This window comes from Oncorhynchus mykiss, chromosome 5 (genome assembly GCF_057628025.1).
Source record: "Oncorhynchus mykiss isolate SJ-2025 chromosome 5, ASM5762802v1, whole genome shotgun sequence".
Lineage (NCBI taxonomy): Eukaryota > Metazoa > Chordata > Actinopteri > Salmoniformes > Salmonidae > Oncorhynchus > Oncorhynchus mykiss.
The window spans coordinates 14,874,015-14,895,882 of record NC_143026.1 but is presented as its reverse complement, the minus strand read 5'-3'; the positions used below and the strand labels follow the sequence as shown (position 1 = coordinate 14,895,882).

General features: G+C 41.8%; 1 protein-coding gene across 4 annotated transcripts in view; it reads left to right on the top strand.

Annotated features, from left to right (window-relative positions):
* The window catches only part of slc25a25b (solute carrier family 25 member 25b), a 48,104-nt gene that overhangs the window by 9,891 nt on the left and 16,345 nt on the right, over positions 1-21,868 (top strand). For 2 of the 4 annotated variants that reach the window (XM_021601812.3, XM_021601810.3), the window contains exons 2-3: positions 18,281-18,407; positions 18,745-18,832. In XM_021601812.3, coding sequence (XP_021457487.1) covers positions 18,281-18,407; positions 18,745-18,832 — 215 coding nt within the window. Of the gene's footprint in view, positions 1-14,558; positions 15,125-18,280; positions 18,408-18,744; positions 18,833-21,868 lie in introns of those variants that run through there. The other 2 variants (XM_021601815.3, XM_021601814.3) reach the window with 2 other exon arrangements.

Sequence of the window (21,868 nt, the reverse complement as noted above, 5' to 3'; positions counted from 1 at the left end):
TGAGCACATGTGACAGTCTGGAGACGCCGTGGAGAACGTTCTGCTGCCTGCAACATCCTCCAGCATGACCGGTTTGTCATGGTGTGGGGTGGCATTTCTTTGGGGGGCTGCACAGCCTTCCATGTGCTCGCCAGAGGTAGCCTGACTGCCATTAGGTACCGAGATGAGATCCTCAGACCCCTTGTGAGACCATATGCTGGTGCAGTTGGCCCTGGGTTCCTCCTAATGCAAGAAGACTATGCTAGACCTCATGTGGCTGGAGTGTGTCAGCAGTTCCTGCAAGAGGAAGGCATTGATGCTATGGACTGGCCCGCCCGTTCCCCAGACCTGAATCCAGTTGAGCACATCTGGGACATCATGTCTCGCTCCATCCACCAACGCCACGTTGCACCACAGATTGTCCGGGAGTTGGCAGATGCTTTAGTCCAGGTCTGGGAGGAGATCCCTCAGGAGACCATCCGCCACCTCATCTGGAGTATGCCCAGGCGTTGTAGGGAGGTCATACAGGCACGTGGAGGCCACACACACTACTGAGCCTCATTTTGACTTGTTTTAAGGACATTACATCAAAGTTGGATCAGCCTGGAGTGTGGTTTTCCACTTTAATTTTGAGTATCATTCCAAATCCAGACCTCCATGGGTTGATACATTTGATTTCCATTGATAATTTTAGTGTGATTTTTGTTGTCAGCACATTCAACTATGTAAAGAAAAAAGTATTTAAGAATATTTCATTCATTCAGATCTAGGATGTTATTTTAGTGTTCCCTTTATTTTTTTGAGCAGTGTTTTTTTTTTTACGTAAATAATCGATACAATTGAAGACTGGATGATCTTTGTTCAATACAGGAAGAAAACAAACTGTAGCATGCTGTCTGGTCACGCGCCTCTATTTAACAGTACACTTCAAATGACCCTCGTTCAAGATGGCCGTACTTCATTACACAAAGGAATAACCTCAACCAATTTCTAAAGACTGTTGACATCCAGTAGAAGCGATAGGAACTGCAAGAAGGTCGCTTAGAAATCTGGATTCCCAATGAAAACCCATTGAAAAGAGTGACCTCAAAAAAACAAATCTGAATGATTTTTGCCTGATAAATAAGTTATGTTATACTCACAGACATGATTCAAACAGTTTTAGAAACTTCAGTGTTATCCACATCTACTAATAATATGCATATCTTATCTTCTGGGGATGAGTAGCAGGCATTTCATCTGGACGTGCAAATACTGCCCCCTGTCACCAAGAAGTTAATCGGTCGACCTCTAGTACGTACGTCACTGAGGGGATGATGTCATCGATGCACTTATTGATGAAGCCAATGACTGATGTGGTGTACTCCTCAATGCCTTCTCAGGAATCCTGGAACATATTCCAGTCTGTGCTAGCAAAACAGTCCTGTATTTTAGCATCTGCTTCATCTGACCTCCTTTTTTTTATTGATCTAGTCACTGGTGCTTCCTGCTTTAAGTTTTGCTAGTACGGAGGATAGAATTATTGTCAGATTTGCCATTGGAGGGAGAGCTTTGTATGCGTGTCTGTGTGTGTGAAGTAAACGTGGTTCAGAGTTTATTTTATTTATTAATTTATTATTTATTTATTTTACTCTCTGGTTGCACATTTAACATGCTGATAGAAATTTGGTAAAACGGATTTATGTTTCCCTGCATTAAAGTCCCCAGCTACTAGGAGCGCCGCCTCTGGGTGAGCGTTTTGTTGTTTGCTAATGGCGGAACACAGCTCATTCAATGAGTGCCAGCCTCAGTCTGTGGAGGTATGTAAACAGCTACGAATACAGATAAACTCTCTAGGTAGATGGTATGGTCTACAGCTTATCATGAGATACTCTACCTCAGGCGAGCAATAGCTCGACACTTCCTTAGATACCGTGCACCAGCTGTTATTTACAAAAATACATAGTCCCCCGCCCCTTGTCTTACCAAACGCCGCTGTTCTATCCTGCCAGTACAGCGTATAACCAGCCAGCTGTATGTTGATGGTGTCGTCGTTCAGCCACGACTCTGTGAAGCATAAGATATTATAGTTTTGAATGTCCCGTTGGTAGTTTAATCTTCCGCGTAGGTCATTGATTTAATTCTCCAAAGATTTCACATTTGCTAGCAGAATGGAAGGAAGTGGGGGTTTATTTGATAGCCTACAAATTCTCAGAAGGCCGCCCGCCCTTTGGCCCCTTTTCCTCCACCTCTTCACTCAAATCACGGGGATCTGGGGCGAGTCTCCGAGAAAGCAGTATAACGTTAGCGTCGGGCTCATCAGACTCGTTAAAGGAAAACGTCAGCCTTCTTCTTTGGCGCCATTTGATCCTTTGCAAGGTAAATGATGTACAAATGCCTGCTGGGCAATTTGCAAATGTCATCATTCTGATATCCAGTGAGTTTTGGAAGAAAGGTAAAGCTCTAGTGCTTGTACGCGTTCTCTACAGTTTATTATCTTGACAATAACACAAAAAATGGTGCACAATAGCAAATCATTACAAGCATGGACAATAGAAATACTCCCTTCACTGCTGCAGAGTCTGAGACAAGTCCACTGTCCTATGCACTTTTCTTGTCCAATTAGCTGGGTAATTGTAATGTGTGTGTGGTGCCAGCTCAGCTTTCTTATCTTATGACAGACATTTTATTTTCATGATGGTCTTCATCCATAATCGTTGGTTATTATACGGTAATTGTGCCAGCCCTAGTCAGGCCTCAAATCAGTTCTGTCAAGGGTGAGGTGAATAGTCTGGTCTTAATTGTTGCCAGCACAGCAGGGCTGCAGACGTAAGTAGGGCCAAACCAAATCTGAGGGGATTTTTTACATTTGATTAATACTTTCACAGCAGTTGTCTACACATAGTTGGTAGGTTAAACTGCAGCTGTAATATTATGCAGCTTCATATTTAGTCTTGCTAAGAGTGTGCAAAGTTGTCATGGAGGCAAAGGGTGGCTACTTTGAAGAATCTCAAATATATTTTGATCTGTTTAGCAGTTTTTTTTGGGCTACTCCCTGATTCCATGTGTTATTTTATAGTTTTGATGTAATCACTATTATTCTACAATATAGAAAATAGTATTAACAAAAACCCTTGAATGAGTAGGTGTGTCAACTTTTTATCGGTACTGTGGTACGCGCACACACACACTACCACACGCACTCTATACACACACACACACACACACACACACACACACACACACGTACATTGTAATATTGTTGTATGGTGGTATTATACATTTTGTATTGTAGGTCATATTGTGGCTTAATACTGTTATATGATGTACTGTTGTATCTTTTGTTTTGGATCCCTTATGAATACGAATACAAATGTATCACACTGCATGAGGTAAAAGGTGGCCACACCAGATACTGACTGGTTTTCTGATCCACGTATCTGTGCCTATCGGATGCATATCTGTATTCCCAGTTATGTGAAATCAATAGATTAGACCCTAATGAATTCATTTCAGTTGACTGATTTCCTTTATGTGGACATGTCCCTAGACATGAGGAGCACTCACTGACCTTTGCAATGATCTTCTGTTGTTATCTCTGGATAAAATCCCAATGCACAATCAGCTAGTGTTGAAGGAAACAAATAAACATTTCCTGGCCAAAAGGTCAACATGGGGAAGTCTGAACCCCAAGGTTAAGTCTGCTCAGAAAATGACCAGAATTCAATTGATTTTAAATGTTTAAAAGAAAAGTATTAGCAAGATTGAAGCTAATGGGCAACATTCCAAATCATTCACTGAATGAGACATCCTTTAGTGATAAATGGAATTGACTCCAACCCTGTTGGAGACATCGTAATAAAATCAGTAATCCTAAGTAATGGTAGAATTCAGCTGTAATCGGTTCTACGCTTCAATTTCAAGTTGAAAATGAATGAAAAGAAAAATACAAATTCAAACTGATACTCAGACGTGCAAGCTCATTCAGAACAGTGTCTTGGATGGAGCAGAGTTTAAAAAAAATGTATAACCTTTAACTTAACTAGGCAAGTTAGTGAAGAACAAATTCTTATTTACAATGACGGCCTACACTGGCCAAACCCGGACGACGCTCGGCCAATTGTGCGCCGCCTTATGGGACTGCCAATCACGGCAGGTTGTGATATAGGCCTTTGAAGACAGAAAAGACGAAGAGTGAGGAGAGTTGAAGAGGTTTTGCTGATCAGTATGTGTTAGTGGAAAAGAGCATGCAGAGCTGGGTGAGGTTGCCATGGTGATACTGACATTTTGATGGAGAGAATCGAAGAGGAGGGGAAAGAACAGTCAGCAGGTTTTTCCGAGAGTAGAGAGACTTCCCCCAACCCTTACAAGCCCATTCGATTTAGGATGACAAGTCATAAATTAGTTGCTTCGTTGTATCCTCCATTCTAATTGGTTGTGGAGTCCAGCTCTGGGGAATCTCCAGTTGGACCTATCAGTGTGGGCTGCCATGATTGGCTGATGCAGCGCTGCAGTGAGAATGCAGGTTTCAGGAGCCTCTTCTTTTTTACTGCATTACTCTGTCCGTCGATACTGAGCCAGCTAACCGGCACAATCTCACTGTAGCTCCTGTCTCAGTCTTAACCTCTCAGTAGATGATATGCAGCAGAGATGCAGCCAAGGTAGTATCGAACTAAACTCAAGATATCAGTTGCGTCATTCTTTAGTCTTTAACAGAAGTTACATGTTAGTGGTTTAAGAGTTTGTCCATACAATCGTTTTGATTGGAACAGTTTAGTCCTGCATATTTGGCTGCATTAAAGCTACAGCTAAATTAATGTTTTTGTTTGGGCAGAGTAGAACTTATGGTGTGCGTTGATTGAAAGAAAAGTGCCACTAATACTGACTGATACATCTGAGGAAGGATGATGAAAGGAGGAGCACAGCTGAGTGCACACAGGAAAAGGGGCTTTTGGAGCTGAAGCAGTGACGCGGAAGAAACTTGAAGGACCCTCTTTTGCATTCTGCGGTTGTCCTCACCTGCCCTGGCTGTGAATTCTCTTTCTACCGGCGCAGAACTCTTACCTCGGCTGACACCCACCTTTCTAATTGTGTGTTGGCACCGGCTTTTCAGCACCCAGACGAGCATCAGTCTAGAGACGAGGATGCTGCAGAGTGTGTGGACTTCCCTATGCCAATGGTTTGTGGGAAGGACAGAGTGTGAGCCCGTGGGAACCCAGTCACCGGAGGAGAGCGAAGCAGAGGTTTCCGTCAGTGGAAAGACTGCCAAGAAAACTGGACTCGAGGGAGACCTTGACACATCTGCCAGGGATGACAAGGGCAGGAGTGATGGTGCACCTGCGAAGAAGACCACAGTGTTAATCATGGTGGTGCCCCCTGATGGCTTTCAACAGGTACCGCAGGGACGGAAACAACCGCTTTGTATGTGTGGAGGGGGTGACAGGTGGAGGGATTGAACTGGCCATTTACTGGCTGTCTCCTTTGCATGGTGGGTGAGCACATTTGAAGTTACAGTAATTAAGACATTGAAAATTCCGGTTCAATTTGGAAAAGGTCATTTTTGAGTTGAGTATTTCAAAATTCTGTACTGTTCTAGGACAGAATATAGAGATTAAAGGGAGCATGTCTTCTTTGGTGATCTGAAAAACTTTGCACATCTTTCAAAGTTCACGCTGTGTCCACAGGCTGACACTTAACTATAGTGCCACCCTTTCAGAGAGGAGACGTTTCTAAGAGATGTCACAGGTACTGCATGCCCATTTCACAGCCAAAATACCTAATTCCAGTGAACATGTACAAACAACTTTAGAAATCTTTAGAAATTGGCGCGTGATTGTCCTCTGGGGTGCGATGAGCATTTGTTTAAGTGCTGTCCACTTAAGGGTTACCATGTGCAGTGGTGGTACTCAACTGTGCCGTGGTACTCTCTTCGCATTGTGCTATGTGACAAACTTTGGCTCAAGGTATCAGGTGGGTTCAGAACATTGTGTCCAGAAAGGCTTCAAAAGTAGATATAATGTGTGGCTAGTTGCAGGTCTGGGAAAACCGCTATGTATGGACGATTTGTCCAATGCCTGCTTTCAAATTGACTTTACCGCAGATTGCAGAGTAAACGTGATAATACAATGTATGCCATTTGACTGATAATATATGCTATGCTTTGGTGGTAAATGGCACAACGGGAGATGGCTAGTACAGCTGTGTATCTGGTTTAACATGCTAGTTAGCTCAGTAAGTGGCTGAATCAATAAGGATACGGGGCATCATATAGTGTTAGCCGTGTTTTGAGAAGTCAAAGCACTTTGGATGACTTATCTGTTCAGCTGCCACTGCTATCTTGATTTCCTTGCGTCTTGCTCGCCTCTCTGTTTTCGGCCCCTCAGTCTGCTCTTCTCCGAACAGAGCAGGCAGGCCTCTACATATGCGCCTAAATATCTTTCTGTGCGGCCTGGAATTTTTATTTAAGAGCACCAGTGAGTCTCTATAAAAATGTACGATTTTAGCTTTGTTGCCTCCCATATTTTTCATTGTACTCGAAATGTCTTTGTGTGCGCCTACATTTTTCAGCTTAGGCGCACACGTGCTCCTTGTAAAGAAGGCCAGCGTGGAGCCCTGTGTTATTTTAGCGACTCCACACAGACACAGCGTGTACACATGCTGCTCCAGAACCAGTGCTCTTCTTCCTTCAGACAAGCATGTGTCAAAACTTTGTTCATTTGCACAATGTCTCTCATTCACATTCGCTTGTAAATGTCCAAACTCTCCAAAAATGACATTCGGTAGCTACTACCTATACTTGTATAACTTTGAGCTGGATTGCCTGTCTTTGCAATTAGTTTATTTTCGTTTTGTGCTCGTTAGCATATCTAGCTAGCAGCCTCTATGGAAATACGCTATGTGCAAGTTTTGTTAGCATTCTGGTAATAGACGCCCAATGGGCTGTTTTTGCGGATTCTTTGCACCCTTTGTGTACTGAGACAGTAATACCTTAAATCCTGGGATGAGAGAAGGACTGTACTGTTTGACAATATGAAAATCTAGGTACTGCCGCCATTTAGACTACTAAGTCCCCAATCCCATCCTAATAGGTTTCTTAACGACGGGACATTTAGGCCTGGCAAAGTTGCACTGCCATTTTTAGATGAGCGTCTTAATGGAGTGAGCCCCCCCCCCACACACACACATCGTTCATGACACGTACGTATGTCACATGTTACAGACTTTATCTCAGCTGTAACCTCAAACCTATAATTCAAACCTGTGACTTTCACCAGTCACAACAATACATTAGGGCTGAGAATTGCCAGGAACATCATGATACAATACTTAGGTGCCGTTACAATATATATTGCGATTCTCACGGTTCTATATGTATTGTGATTTGATACTGTGATTGTATTGCTATTCAACGTTCCCAATTGGCTCTCTATTTTTAAAAGTGGTTCGGGAACAAGCTATAAATTAAACATTTTGGGGTGTTTTGGTGCAGGTACAGCCAACTAGTGCAAAAATATCACTACAATACGTACTCACTGACCGCATGTTTTTTTTGCTCTAGAAAAGCGTTTTGACACTTTGGACTGTTGTGGACTGATTATCTGAACTTTCAGACCGGCCTAATGACAGGACTGTATTGGAGAGGGATTGCTGATAACTATATGTTTATGTCCTTTTCTAAGTTGTCTATTGCATAGAGCGGGAGTAAACGGAAGATGGCCTATATTCAAATCAAATTTTATTTGTCACGTGCCGAATTCAACAGGTGTACAGTGAAATGCTTACTTACAAGCCCTTAACCAACAATACCGTTTTAAGAGAAATACACACACAAAAAATAAATAAAAGTAACAAAGAGCAGCAGTAAAATAACAATAGCGAGGCTATATACAGGGGGTACCGGTACAGTCATGGTGCGGGGGCACCGGTTAGTCGAGGTAATTGAAGTAATATGTACATGTAGGTAGAGTTATTAACGTGACTACGCATAGATAATAACAGAGTAGCAGCAGTGTAAAAGAGGGGGGAGGTGGGCAATGCAAATAGTCTGGGTAGCCATTTGATTAGATAGGAGAAGGATGAAAAAAACATGTTTTTCTGTAGGATCTTAATTTCATCACCCTGTTTCAGGAGAACTTTGAGGTTTTAAAAGGCTTCTGAGGTTTATTTCCACTTACAAATTTCAGACTTGGTTTTCCCTTATTAAAAAATGTATCAACCACTACAAAAATGTTAATTGAATTATAATTCACATTTCCTGTTGTAGCAGTATTATTTTCCTGCTGTATCAAACTGGCTCAAATTAAGACCCTACAGCTGTAAGACCCCATGTCCCATTCCCAGGGCCGTCCCTAGTTGCCACAAAGTCATAAACCCTGCCCATTTCCACAATTTATCTTCTTAAAATGTGAGTTTAGGGCCTTCCAGGTGGCACAGTGGTCTAGGGCACTGCATCGCAGCGCTAGCTGTACCACCAGAGACTGGGAGGTCTGTGGGGCGACGCACAATTTGCCTAGCGTTTTCCGGGTTAGGGAGGGTTTGGTCGGTAGGGAAATCCTTGTCTCATCGCGCAACAGTGACTCCCGTGGCGGGCCAGGCACAGTGCACGCTAACCAAGGTCTCCAGGTGCACGGTGTTTCCTCCCACACATTGGTGCAGCTGGCTTCCAGGTTGGATGCGTGCTGTGTTAAGAAGCAGTGCGGCTTGGTTGGGTTGTATTTCGGAGGACGCATGACTTTCAACCTTCATATCTCCCGAGCTCGTACGGGAGTTGTAGCGATGAGACAAGATAGTAACTACAAATAATTGGATACTACAAAATGTAATTAAAAATAAATAAATGTGAGTTTAAACCTAACCTTGACCCTACCTTATCCACCCTCTAACTTTATGCCTAACCTTCAATTAAGACAAAGCTGTGGTAACTAGTGGTAGAGCTGTCCCCGGGAAGAAAAAAAAATCTTTGTTGACCGAAAGTCGTGTGTTCCTTCGACCAATCGATTGGTCAGAAATGTTTAACTAGTATTTTTCCATATAGACACACACTAGAGGTCGACCGATTATTCGGAATGGCCGATTAATTAGGGCCGATATCAAGTTCTCATAACAATCGGATATCTGTATTTTTGGTCACCAATTTGGCCGATTTTAAAAAATAAAAAAAAATTATATATATATATATATATATATATATATATACATACACACACCTTTATTTAACTAGGCAATTCAGTTAAGAACACATTCTTATTTTCAATGACGGCCTAGGAATGGTGGGTTAACTGCCGTGTTTAGGGGCAGAACGACAGATTTTTACCTTGTCAGCTCGGGGATTCAATTTTGCAACCTTACGGTTAACTAGTCCAACGCTCTAACCACCTGCCTTACATTGCACTCCACGAGGAGCCTGCCTGTTACGCGAATGCAGTAAGAAGCCAAGGTAAGTTGCTAGCTAGCATTAAACTTATCATATAAAAAAACAATCAATCATAATCACTAGTTAACTACACATGGTTGATGATATTACTAGTTTATCTAGCGTGTCCTGCGTTGCATATAAACGATGCGGTGCGCATTCGCGAAAAAGGACTGTCGTTGCTCCAACGTGTACCTAAACATCAATGCCTTTCTTAAAATCAATACACAAGTATTTATTTTTAAACCTGCATATTTAGTTAATATTGCCTGCTAACCTGGCTCGTTGCGAACAAAGACAGCCAACTTCGCCAAACGGGGGATGATTTAACAAAAGCGCATTTGCGAAAAAAGCACAATCGTTGCACGACTGTACCTAACCATAAACATCGATGCCTTTCTTAAAATCAATACACAGAAGTATATATTTTTAAACCTGCATATTTTGCTAAAAGAAATCCAGGTTAGCAGGCAATATTAACCAGGTGAAATTGTGTCACTTCTCTTGCATTCATTGCACGCAGAGTCAGTGTATATGCAACAGTTTGGGCCGCCTAATTCGCCTACATTGCATTGTGCAATGTAACAGGAATATTTAGACTTATGGATGCCACCCGTTAGATAAAATACGGAACGGTTCCGTATTTCACTGAAAGAATAAACGTCTTGTTTTCGAGATGATAGTTTCTGGATTCGACCATATTAATGACCTACGGCTTGTATTTCTGTGTGTTATTATGTTATAATTAAGTCTATGATTTGATAGAGCAGTCTGACTGAGCGATGGTAGGCACCAGCAGGCTCGTAAGCATTCATTCAAACAGCACTTTTGTGCGTTTTGCCAGCAGCTCTTCGCTGTGCTTCAAGCATTGAGCTGTTTATGACTTCAAGCCTATCAACTCCCGAGATTAGGCTGGTGTAACCGATGTGAAATTGCTAGCTAGTTAGTGGGGTGCGCGCAAAAAAAGCTTATTTTGCACAAATTTGTTTACATCTCTGTTCGTGAAAATTTCTCCTTTGCCAAGATAATCCATTCACCTGAAAGGTGTGGCATATCAAGAAGCTAAATAAACAGCATAATCATTACACAGGTGCACCTTGTGCCGGGGGACAATAAAAGGCCACTCTAAAATGTGCGGTTTTGTCACACAACACAATGCCACAGATGTGTCACGTTTTGAGGGAGTGTGCAATTGGCATACTGACTGCAGGAATGTCCACTAGAGCTGTTGCCAGAGAATTTTATGTTAATTTCTCGACCATAAGCCCCCTCCAACGAGGGCTTGGCGGTATACCGTATTTGACAAAAAAATGATATTGATGGTAATACTGGTATTGGCAGACCGGTTGGGGTTTTTACTTTACCTTCGAAAACGGTATTTGAGTGTTTGGTTTGTTAAATGTAATACTCCGTGTGTAACATCCCATTTTTATAGTTAGCGACTTGCGTCATCTCTCACTCACTCCATGCTGCTTTCCACACAGACCTATCCCCGCCCCCTGTCACTCAATGGGCACATTTTGTTGTTGCTCGAGCACAAGACACTTCCGTTTTAATATAAATCCCCTAGCGTTCTATAATTACACTTAATTTGTTTCTTACATCTGCAAACAGCTTAAGCTAGTTGTTTTTTTTCTTATCAAGTTGGGCCTAAGTCTTGTTAGTCGCAAATGCTAATCGTTAGTTAGCTGGCATACTAGCTATCTAATAAATGTACTGAATCTGAGCAAACTTAATTAGCTATACATCCTGATAATACCAGTGACAGTGTAGACCTCAATCAGCATGTTGGTATAACAGTATCTTCTAAATTAAAAAGGAATACGCAAAGCATGAACGTTGCTACATGAAGTAGCTGAGAAAACAGTCCGTGTAGCCAAAGATTATAGGGTGCCCTAGGAAACACTTATCAAAACTTTGGTTCCTACCCTGTCACAATAACTCCTCCCTGGCATTTTCAGTCATTGTCATGTCCATCCACACTGTATTGAAAGTGCCCACTATTTTATTCAAACTATATAATTAGAATAATACTTTTATTTCCATTATTCCAACAGTTCGCCGAAGTGTTTTGCTGTAAATTGCAAGTCAAATCGCAATTGCCACATTTGGTAAAACAAGGCCTAGATTGTGTGACCATATCGTGCACCCCTATGTAGCAGTGTAAAAATGATCTTAAATGAGTGCGGGAAATGCAAAATTGAAAATGCTGAAAATATTTGGGTTGAAGTTGAATTTAACAGTATAAAACAATCAGAATGGAGAAAGACCCATTGAAGTCAATTAGAATGTGTGTTGCCACCCAAGGGGCACACACTACTCATAAAACAATTGTAGAACTTATTCCAAAACATAAAATACTGTAAATTTATTTTTTAATTATGTTTTTGCCATATCGCCCAGCCATACCTGCCATGTAATTTTAGAGAATTTGGCTGTACGTCCAACCGCAGACCACGTGTAACCTTGCCAGCCAAGGACCTCCACATCTGGCTTCTTCACCTGCAGGATCATCTGACACCGGCCACCCGGACAGCTGATGAAAGTATGGGTTTGCACAAACAAAGAATATCTGCACAAACTGTCAGAAACCTTCTCATGGAACTCATCTGAGTGCTTGTCGTCCTCACCAGCTTCTTGACCTGACTGCAGTTCGGCGTCTAACCGAGTTCAGTGGGCACATGTTTACCTTTGATGGCCATTGGCACGCTGGAGAAGTGTGCTCTTCACGGATGAATCCTGGTTTCAACTGTTAACGGGTAGATTGTGTGGGCGTTGTGTGGGCGAGTGGTTTGTTGATGTCAATGTTGTGAACAGAGTGCCCCATGGTGGCGTTATAGTACGGGCAGGCATAAGCTACGGACACAAACGCAATTGCTTTTTATTGATGGCAATTTGAATGCAAAGAGATACCGTGACGAGATCCTGAGGCCCATTGTCGTGCCATTCATCTGCCGCCTTCCTCATGTTTTAGCATGATAATGCATGGCCCCATGTTGCAAGGATCTATACACAAGGTTTGTGGAAGCTGAAAATGTCCCAGTTCTTCCATGGCCTGCATACTCACTAGACATGCCACCAATTGAGCATGTTTGGGATGCCCTGGATTGATGTGTACAACAGCGTGTCCCAATTCCTGCCAATATCCAGCAACTTCGCACAGCCATTGAAGTGGGACAACATTCCACAGGCCACAATAAACAGCCTAATCAACACGATGCGTCACACCAGATACTGACTGGTTTTCTGATCCATGCACCTATTTTTTTTTTATTTATCTGTGACCAATATGCATATCTGTATTCCCAGTCATGTGAAATCCATAGATTAGGGCCTAATTCATTTTTCAATTGCAATATTAAAGCTGCTCATGTTGCATTTTAATATTTTCATTGTAGCAACATTTTTAAATGTATTAACCCAATCAACTTGGCTGGTTTTGAATAAGCGTGTTATGTGTAAAGGGTGCATTACATCTCAGCCACGTGAATTCTGGACAAAGCAGAGTAAAAGGGACTGAATGTTTTACCCTACAAATCATTGACGGCCTAATGGCCGTAATGACTTTGACCAGACGTTTGTTTGTAAATGTCTATAGCCGAACTCTAAAGGGATGACTAGGTTTTAGAATCTAGGAGCAATCTACTATGTTTTAGGATCTAAAGCAGGATCTAGCAGCATCTAAACTCTGTACAGGTATTATCCTTGCCTGCACGTGTAACAGCTCCTGGATGTGCGTACGTTATTTTGAACAGTGGATTTGACCTACCTACACACACAGACCCCCCCCATACCAAGACCCCTCTCGTCAGCGGCCATTCTTCCTTTACCCTTGGACCCCAGCCAAGTGACTCACCCAGAAATAGCTGGCAAGTGAAATGGGAAGTCCGAGAGCTAGGTACCTGGCGGTCACCCAAGAGTTGCTTGGCTGAAAATGCCCCCTTCTGACTCCCCTGCGCCCACCCCCACCCCTTCAGTGGGATAGGTGGTTCCTCTAGCAGGCAGTGGACAAGTGTGTGGGTTTTACAAGCTTGCTGCAGTCAGGCACCCGGCAGTCTCTGGGACTCTCCAATCTCCTGTGCCTGTAATTGAATCACTCCTCACTCTCACCACCTCTATCGTTGACAGAAGACACTTTACTGGAGCAGACTATTACGTCAATGGTGATCTCTATTACTGACACACAATACAGTCTGGAATGGTGGTAACCTCTCGTTTAGTCCTAATTCTACAGGTACATGTTCTTTCTTCAGAAGGGGAAGTTTCATGCTGCTTTTTACTTAAGTTTTCTACTTAAAGGGCCCATTTGTAAGCCTACCTGTATACATTTCAAGAGTAAGCTACTAAGTTCAAATAGGCTAAACTTAATAAATCCACCAGCCTCATCCCTTGGGAGGCAGGTAGCCTAGTGGTTAAGAGCATTGGGCCAGTAATCGAAAAGTCACTGGTTTGAATCCCCGAGCCGACTAGGTGAAAACTGTCAATGCACAAGGCACTTAACACTAATTGCTCCTGTAAGTCGCTCTAGATAAGGGCGTCTGCTAAATGACTAAAATGTCAAATGTAATCCCTCTTGACTACACTTTGGGTTAGCATTTGTGCTTTGCTAGTACTCCTTGGGTTAGTGGTAGCGTATTAGCGTAGTGGTAGCGTATTAGCTGTGATGGTCTACTGCAGTCAGTCTCATACAATTTGTCATCAATGCTGTGTCGCCAAAGTTCCTGAGCACATCAGTGTGCCATTTTCCTTTTCTAACAAGATGACTAATATCTAGTGTATTAGCCATCTTGTTAGACATAAAAATTGTTACATTTCTTGAAAGGAAGATGTTAGACATTTCAAAGTTGCCCCACAATTACAACTGCACTTTAGTGAAACACAGATTTTGTGCATGTCCTTGAACTGTAGGAGATGGTCATCAATGTCCAACTTCAGCTAGTTTAAATATCAAATCCCCCTTGATATAATGGGTTGGGTAACACTTATCTGTAATAACCCAGTTAAAGGTGTTGATCATACAGTGCACCACAGTTTCGGTCCCAAGATCTGATTCCTTGTAATGCTGATGATCTCATGATTTCCTCTGTGTAAGGAAGAGGAAGATGCCTAATATTGCCACAGTTGGTCACATTCCAGTACGGTAGGCTGTGACTTGTGTATTTAAGCCGTTGTAATTAATTACACATAAGAAGCATTTGTACTGAAAGAAAGAGGAGCTTTAAAGGGTTTTCTGGAAAGTTCACCTCTGGTTCCTTAATTTCATTCAAGTGCACAAGTCATTTTTTTCATGAAGGGGCCATTTGTTGGGGGCTAAATGGGAGGGCTCCTTTGTCGGACTGCAGTCTTGTTTGGTTCTCTTGAAATATTGACAGCCTGTGGTGTAAAGATAGTAAGAGGGCGGGATGTTGTGGCATCCAATGAGATTGCTCCTTGGTCCTACCAGTCTCTGTGGGAGGAACCTTTTTTGAGTCCTTTTATCCCATATCTGTCTTCTACCTACCAGCATTTTAGCTTTGCACTGCAGAGTGGGCAAACTTTTTTTTTCTTTTTCTATGTAACTTATTTATTTGTGTTTTACACTTACCTAAGAGAAGCATGTTGTGCGTGTGCCTGTGTGTGCCCTTTCCAAACTCACAACACACTGAATTTGAGTATTTTGAATCAAATGGACTACCAGCTGAACTCAAGTCTCTCTTCAAACTGAGCATATTTCTTCCTTCTCAGGAATTTTCTACATATCGAAACTGGCGGAAGGTAGATATGCCGTTTTTAAATCTGGAATCTTTTTATAGCTGTATAATTCTGTTTATGTGATCATAGCAATAACACTTGAATGCATTCCAGTTGGCATTTCGGTATTTCATTCAGCACTTTCATTCATATGGCAAGACTGGCAGACAGCCCTACAGCTGTAGAATGCGCTTTGTGATTGATTGTGTGAGTGGCCAGTCTGTAGACAGGCTCTCTGCCTCTGAGTAATAACTTGGAAATTATTGTAAATTCATACGAATTTGAATGAACTCTTGTTATATATAATCTGTCAGCAAGGCATTGTCCTTTGAACCCCCTGGGACCTAGCTTTTTAATGTGCTTCATGCACTGTCCTTATTTTGTCATTTACTTTTTCATAGGGGTCAAATATGGCCTTAATGATTTATGCTAACAAAATATTTCAGACAATTCATTTCATAACCATGAGTTTGTCTTTAATTCATGTTCTTCCAAACTCTATCCAGTGGCTATGTAATCAGACTTCATTTAGCCTCTGCCACAGGCTTTGACCTCCCCTTCTGTATGTGAGTGAAGCCTGGGAGCCGACGCTAGACTATACTTGACTCTGAGTCTGAACTGGTTCTTTAGATTATTCAGTTAAAGTCAGTGGTTTGGCAGGTATCCTTCAAAGAAGGCTCAGACGCTTCCTGTGGAACGAAGAGTCTAGAAATGTCTAGAAATCTAAGAAAGCCCAGATTAGTGACGTCAAAAATTATTAGAATGTAGGCTAATGCTTTGGTTGATATTTGCTTGTTGTCAAAATAACTTAACTTAAATGTATTCTAAGGGATGAGTGAGAAAATGGCGCTATAGTTCTTAAGACTGGACTTTGAACTCATTTCTGTTATTGCCCAGAAATTCTGTACTTCCTCAATAAGACTATTATCTGGAAAACTCACTATTTTATAAACAAACTAGTGGGCATCTGTCCAGTTTTATCCTTAACTTTGGTCAATTGCTCCTGGTCTGTTTTTAGGTTTCAGCTTGCAGAAATGGCCAGCTAGTTCACATGGTTGAGTTTTATCTGATGTTCAGTCAAAGCTGTCTCCTTCTTTTCGAGGGCAAACAAACCATTGTTTAAAGGACTGAGTTCGCAAACACCCATATTAGCTTAGTTTCCTGGGTCTACTGACTGACCCTGGTTATTATAATTTTTTTATTCTCAAAGTATCGCTATATAATACTATACACAAATTGCTGTCACTCGATTTAGTTTATGGCAGTCAAGTTCCACTTGGCACTATAATTCACTCTGATGCCTTTTTGCTACCAACAACAGACTGTTCAATACAGTATAAAACCTAATGTTCTAAAAATAGTCTGGTCCAAAATTGTCACCATTTAATAAAGATGATAAAAAATGTTTTGAGATTGGAGAACACATTGGGAGGGATCTTAGACCATTCCTCCATACTGAATATTTTCAGATCCTTCATCGTTTGTTTGTTCTTATGGACTGTCCTCTTCAAATCAAACCACAGGTTACAAGTTCAATGGGGTTCAAGTCCAGAGACTAATATGGCCATTGAAAATGTAGATTTTTGTGGTCAATTAAGCTTGTTTTTGTGGATTTTGATTGGTGCTTGGGGTTATTGTCTTGCTGGAAGATTGACTATTTTGCGTCCTTGTTAAGATCAACGGCATCATGAACATTACCCAGTACCAGGACATTTTAGCCAAAAACCTGGTTACCTCTGCCAGGATGCTTAAACTTGGCAGCAAATTGATCTTCTAGCCTTATCTTTCTTCTCCAAGCACACACCAAAATCCACAAAGAAATGCTTAATTGACCACAAAATCAAGATTTTGCAATGCCCATCTGTCTCCAGACTTGAACCCCACTAAAAACCAGTGATTTGAAATGAAGAGGACAGTCCATAAGCGCAGACTAAGGATATCAAGGATCTGGAAAGTTTCTGTATGGAGGAATGGGTTTCCCAAAGTCGGTACTGGGACCCCCTCTCATGCTGCAAGTTTTGTTTTTTGCTCTAGCACTACACAGCTGATTCAAATAATCAAAGCTTGATGAGTTGGTTATTTGAATCAGCTGTGTAGTGCTAGGACAAAAAACAAAACATACTGGTCTGTTTGGAGATTCTCTTCTGCATTGTTCAACCAATCCAGTAAATGTGGAGGAGGATTTGAGATGGAGTGTCGCCTTGTTAACGTTTAAAAGAGGAAGTCTCATCACAGGCTCTCTTTCTATTTCCCCTGAAAACCGGATGCATCTGGTGGTTGGGGACACGGCAGAGGCTAGGTAGGAGTTAAAAAGGTGCTGGACTGTTAGAAACACAATAGTCCTAGAATATATAGATATATTGGACCTGTATTTAGGCCATCTACTCTATAAACCTGATGTGATAATCTAAAAGTTTAACATAAGGAGTTACACTAAGGTAACAGGGTTATTCTTTCACCTGTCCCCTAAACATGGCCCCCAAAGGTCAGTAGTTCAGATATTTTTTGGAAACGCACAGAACCATACACACACCCCTACAGTCATGGAAATGCACACACAACCATGTGAGTCAGTCCTCGTAGATTCAGCTGGCCCAGACAGACACACAAACTCCTCACCCAAAGTTCATAAGTGTGAGTCAAGATTGACTGTAAATCGCTGAGAAGAACTCCCAGGCCTAGCTCCGCCTTCTCAATAAAGGCTCTTCCTTGGCTCAGAGCCCATTGGGGTAGGGGTTAATGACTGAAATGCACTCGGCTCCACATGCATTTCTCAACGCCTTCAGCTCGATGGCTCAGGCAGCCTGGGTGCTCTTTCCGCCAGGCTTGAGTTAGAGTTTAATGTGGCTGTGATGGTGTAAATACTCCACACTAATGGATCAGGTGATGCCCACTATATGACCACTCTGGAGCAAACAAGACCCAGATGGCTTGTGGCTGTTACCTTCCTCTCACTGACCTACACGCCTGTCCTCGAATCACTCGGTCCATCTCTTTCTCGTGGCTCACCTTTGTCATAGTTTTAACTACATTTAGGCTATAATTTCCCCTTGCCTCGAGAAATCTCCATATTTTTGTTTTTTTTAATAGTCCTTGACTCACCTGTCTTGTCTTCAACCTGTATGTAAGTTGATATTTAATCCTTATCTAAATGTAAAATGTCTCTTTCTCATCTGACAGAAAATAGTGAAAGCGGGAGACAAGGACCTGGATGGCCAGCTGGATTTTGAGGAGTTTGTCCACTACCTGAGAGATCACGAGAAGAAGCTTCGGCTGGTCTTCAAGAGCCTGGACAAGAAGAACGATGGTACGAAGGAACACAGGCTGGAGCCACACAATCACTGCCTGTGTTTATTTGTATCACTACCAGTTACACTTAAACCACTGTTTAGCCTTCAAAGTGCTATAACGTACTAATCACTTGGGCAGTTGGGGGGAAAATGATGCATTGGGTTAAGCTGTGCATACATAATGACATACTGCAACTGAGGAAATTCTGCATTTAGGTTTATTACATTTGATGTACTATTCTATATGCTGGTATTAAAAGCGTAGTGATATAATATCCAGTCAATGAGATGATATCATCATAATTCAACACATTGCAAGTGGTCGATGTTGATGTTTACTCTTTTGCCCCACAGGTCACATTGACTCGCAGGAAATCATGCAGTCCCTTCGAGACCTGGGGGTTAACATCTCTGAGCAGCAGGCTGAGAAGATCCTCAAAAGGTGAGGCTGTCAACCTGGGCTGACGAGTCTCCCGTCTCACCAACACTCCTGTCTAAACTAATGGCTCGTAGTGTCCAGCATACATTTAGTCTCTGACTGTCTCTACTTCTCTCTCCTCTCAAATTCAGATTGCTTTATTGACGTGAAATACAATTTGTAGATATTGCCAAAGCAATGAGGATAATGAAATACAGTCAATTTCAGTAGTAATAATAGTACATATCATGTATGCAGGTTCAACACTATTGATGTTGTATTGTGTAATCTTCGGTTGAAGATCCTCTGGGGAGAAATCCTCTCTCTCTCCCCATTTCTCTATTTCATCTTTAATTCCCGAATGGCTGACTGGTTGCAGTCAGTGTCGTCCATTTACCACTGCCTGGGTCGACTGGGTAACCCGAGTCCACCAGAACATTCCACAGAAGTATTGGTGTTTCCCTCGATTACTCTGGGATACCGCCTGTTAATCCTGGTCAGAGTTGCCACTCCAGTCCTACAGTGCCTTGCGAAAGTATTCGGCCCCCTTGAACTTTGTGACCTTTTGCCACATTTCAGGCTTCAAACATAAAGATATAAAACTGTATTTTTTTTGTGAAGAATCAACAACAAGTGGGACACAATCATGAAGTGGAACGACATTTATTGGATATTTCAAACTTTTTTAACAAATCAAAAACTGAAAAATTGGGCGTGCAAAATTATTCAGCCCCTTTACTTTCAGTGCAGCAAACTCTCTCCAGAAGTTCAGTGAGGATCTCTGAATGATCCAATGTTGACCTAAATGACTAATGATGATAAATACAATCCACCTGTGTGTAATCAAGTCTCCGTATAAATGCACCTGCACTGTGATAGTCTCAGAGGTCCGTTAAAAGCGCAGAGAGCATCATGAAGAACAAGGAACACACCAGGCAGGTCCGAGATACTGTTGTGAAGAAGTTTAAAGCCGGATTTGGATACAAAAATATTTCCCAAGCTTTAAACATCCCAAGGAGCACTGTGCAAGCGATAATATTGAAATGGAAGGAGTATCAGACCACTGCAAATCTACCAAGACCTGGCCGTCCCTCTAAACTTTCAGCTCATACAAGGAGAAGACTGATCAGAGATGCAGCCAAGAGGCTCATGATCACTCTGGAAGAACTGCAGAGATCTACAGCTGAGGTGGGAGACTCTGTCCATAGGACAACAATCAATCGTATATTGCACAAATCTGGCCTTTATGGAAGAGTGGCAAGAAGAAAGCCATTTCTTAAAGATATCCATAAAAAGTGTCGTTTAAAGTTTGCCACAAGCCACCTGGGAGACACACCAAACATGTGGAAGAAGGTGCTCTGGTCAGATGAAACCAAAATTGAACTTTTTGGCAACAATGCAAAACGTTATGTTTGGCGTAAAAGCAACACAGCGCATCACCCTGAACACACCATCCCCACTGTCAAACATGGTGGTGGCAGCATCATGGTTTGGGCCTGCTTCTCTTCAGCAGGGACAGGGAAGATGGTTAATTGATGGGAAGATGGATGGAGCCAAATACAGGACCATTCTGGAAGAAAACCTGATGGAGTCTGCAAAAGACCTGAGACTGGGACGGAGATTTGTCTTCCAACAAGACAATGATCCAAAACATAAAGAAAATCTACAATGGAATGGTTCAAAAATAAACATATCCAGGTGTTAGAATGGCCAAGTCAAAGTCCAGACCTGAATCCAATCGAGAATCTGTGGAAAGAACTGAAAACTGCTGTTCACAAATGCTCTCCATCCAACCTCACTGAGCTCGAGCTGTTTTGCAAAGAGGAATGGGAAAAAATGTCAGTCTCTCGATGTGCAAAACTGATAGAGACATACCCCAAGCGACTTACAGCTGTAATCGCAGCAAAAGGTGGCGCTACAAAGTATTAACTTAAGGGGGCTGAATCATTTTGCACGCCCAATTTTTCAGTTTTTGATTTGTTAAAAAAGTTTGAAATATCCAATAAATGTCGTTCCACTTCATGATTGTGTCCCACTTGTTGTTGATTCTTCACAAAAAAATAGTTTTATATCTTTATGTTTGAAGCCTGAAATGTGGCAAAAGGTCACAAAGTTCAAGGGGGCCGAATACTTTCGCAAGGCACTGTATACTGTCTACCCTGATGGCTTTTTTGAAGCTTGGACTTTCAGGGTTCTCCCCGGGATTTTTTAACAAGGTGGTGCTGCTGAGTACGGCGGCAGGAGAGGCCCATAGGAGGGCAGTTACCGCCTTTGGACTCGTAGATTTTGCGTTTTTGAACACCTGTTGCTGCCATTTCCTGCAATCTAGAGAAATGTTTTGCCATATATTCAGCACCAGTCAAAAATGTGGACACGCCTACTCATTCAAGTTTAAAAAAAAACAAACAATTTTCTACATTTGTAGAATAATAGTGAAGATGTCAAAACTATAAAATAATAACATATGGAATCATGTAATAACCAAAAAGAGTGTTAACCTGTTCTGTTAGCGGAACCCCCCCCCGCAACAGCCAGTGAAAGTGCAGGGCTCCTAATTCAAAACAGCAAAAATCTCATAATTAAAATTCGTCAAGCATACAAGTATTTTACACCATTTTAAAGATAAAGTTCTCGTTAATCCAGCCACAGTGTCTGATTTCAAAAAGGATTTACAGCGAAAGCACCACAAACGATTATGTTAGGTCACCACCAAGCCGCAGAAAAACACAGCCATTTTTCCAGCCAAAGAGAGGAGTCACAAAAAGCAGAAATAAAGATAAAATGAATCCCTAACCTTTGATGATCTTCATCAGATGACACTCATAGGACTTCATGTTACACAATACATGTATGTTTTGTTTGATAAAGTTCATATTTATATAAAAAAATCAGTTTACATTGGCGCGTTACGTTCAGTAGTTCTAAAACATGCTGTGATTGTGCAGAGAGCCACATCAATTTACAGAAATACTCATAATAAACATTGATAAAGATACGACTATTATACATGAAACTTCAGATAAACTTCTCCTTAATGCAACCGCTGTTTCAGATTTTAAA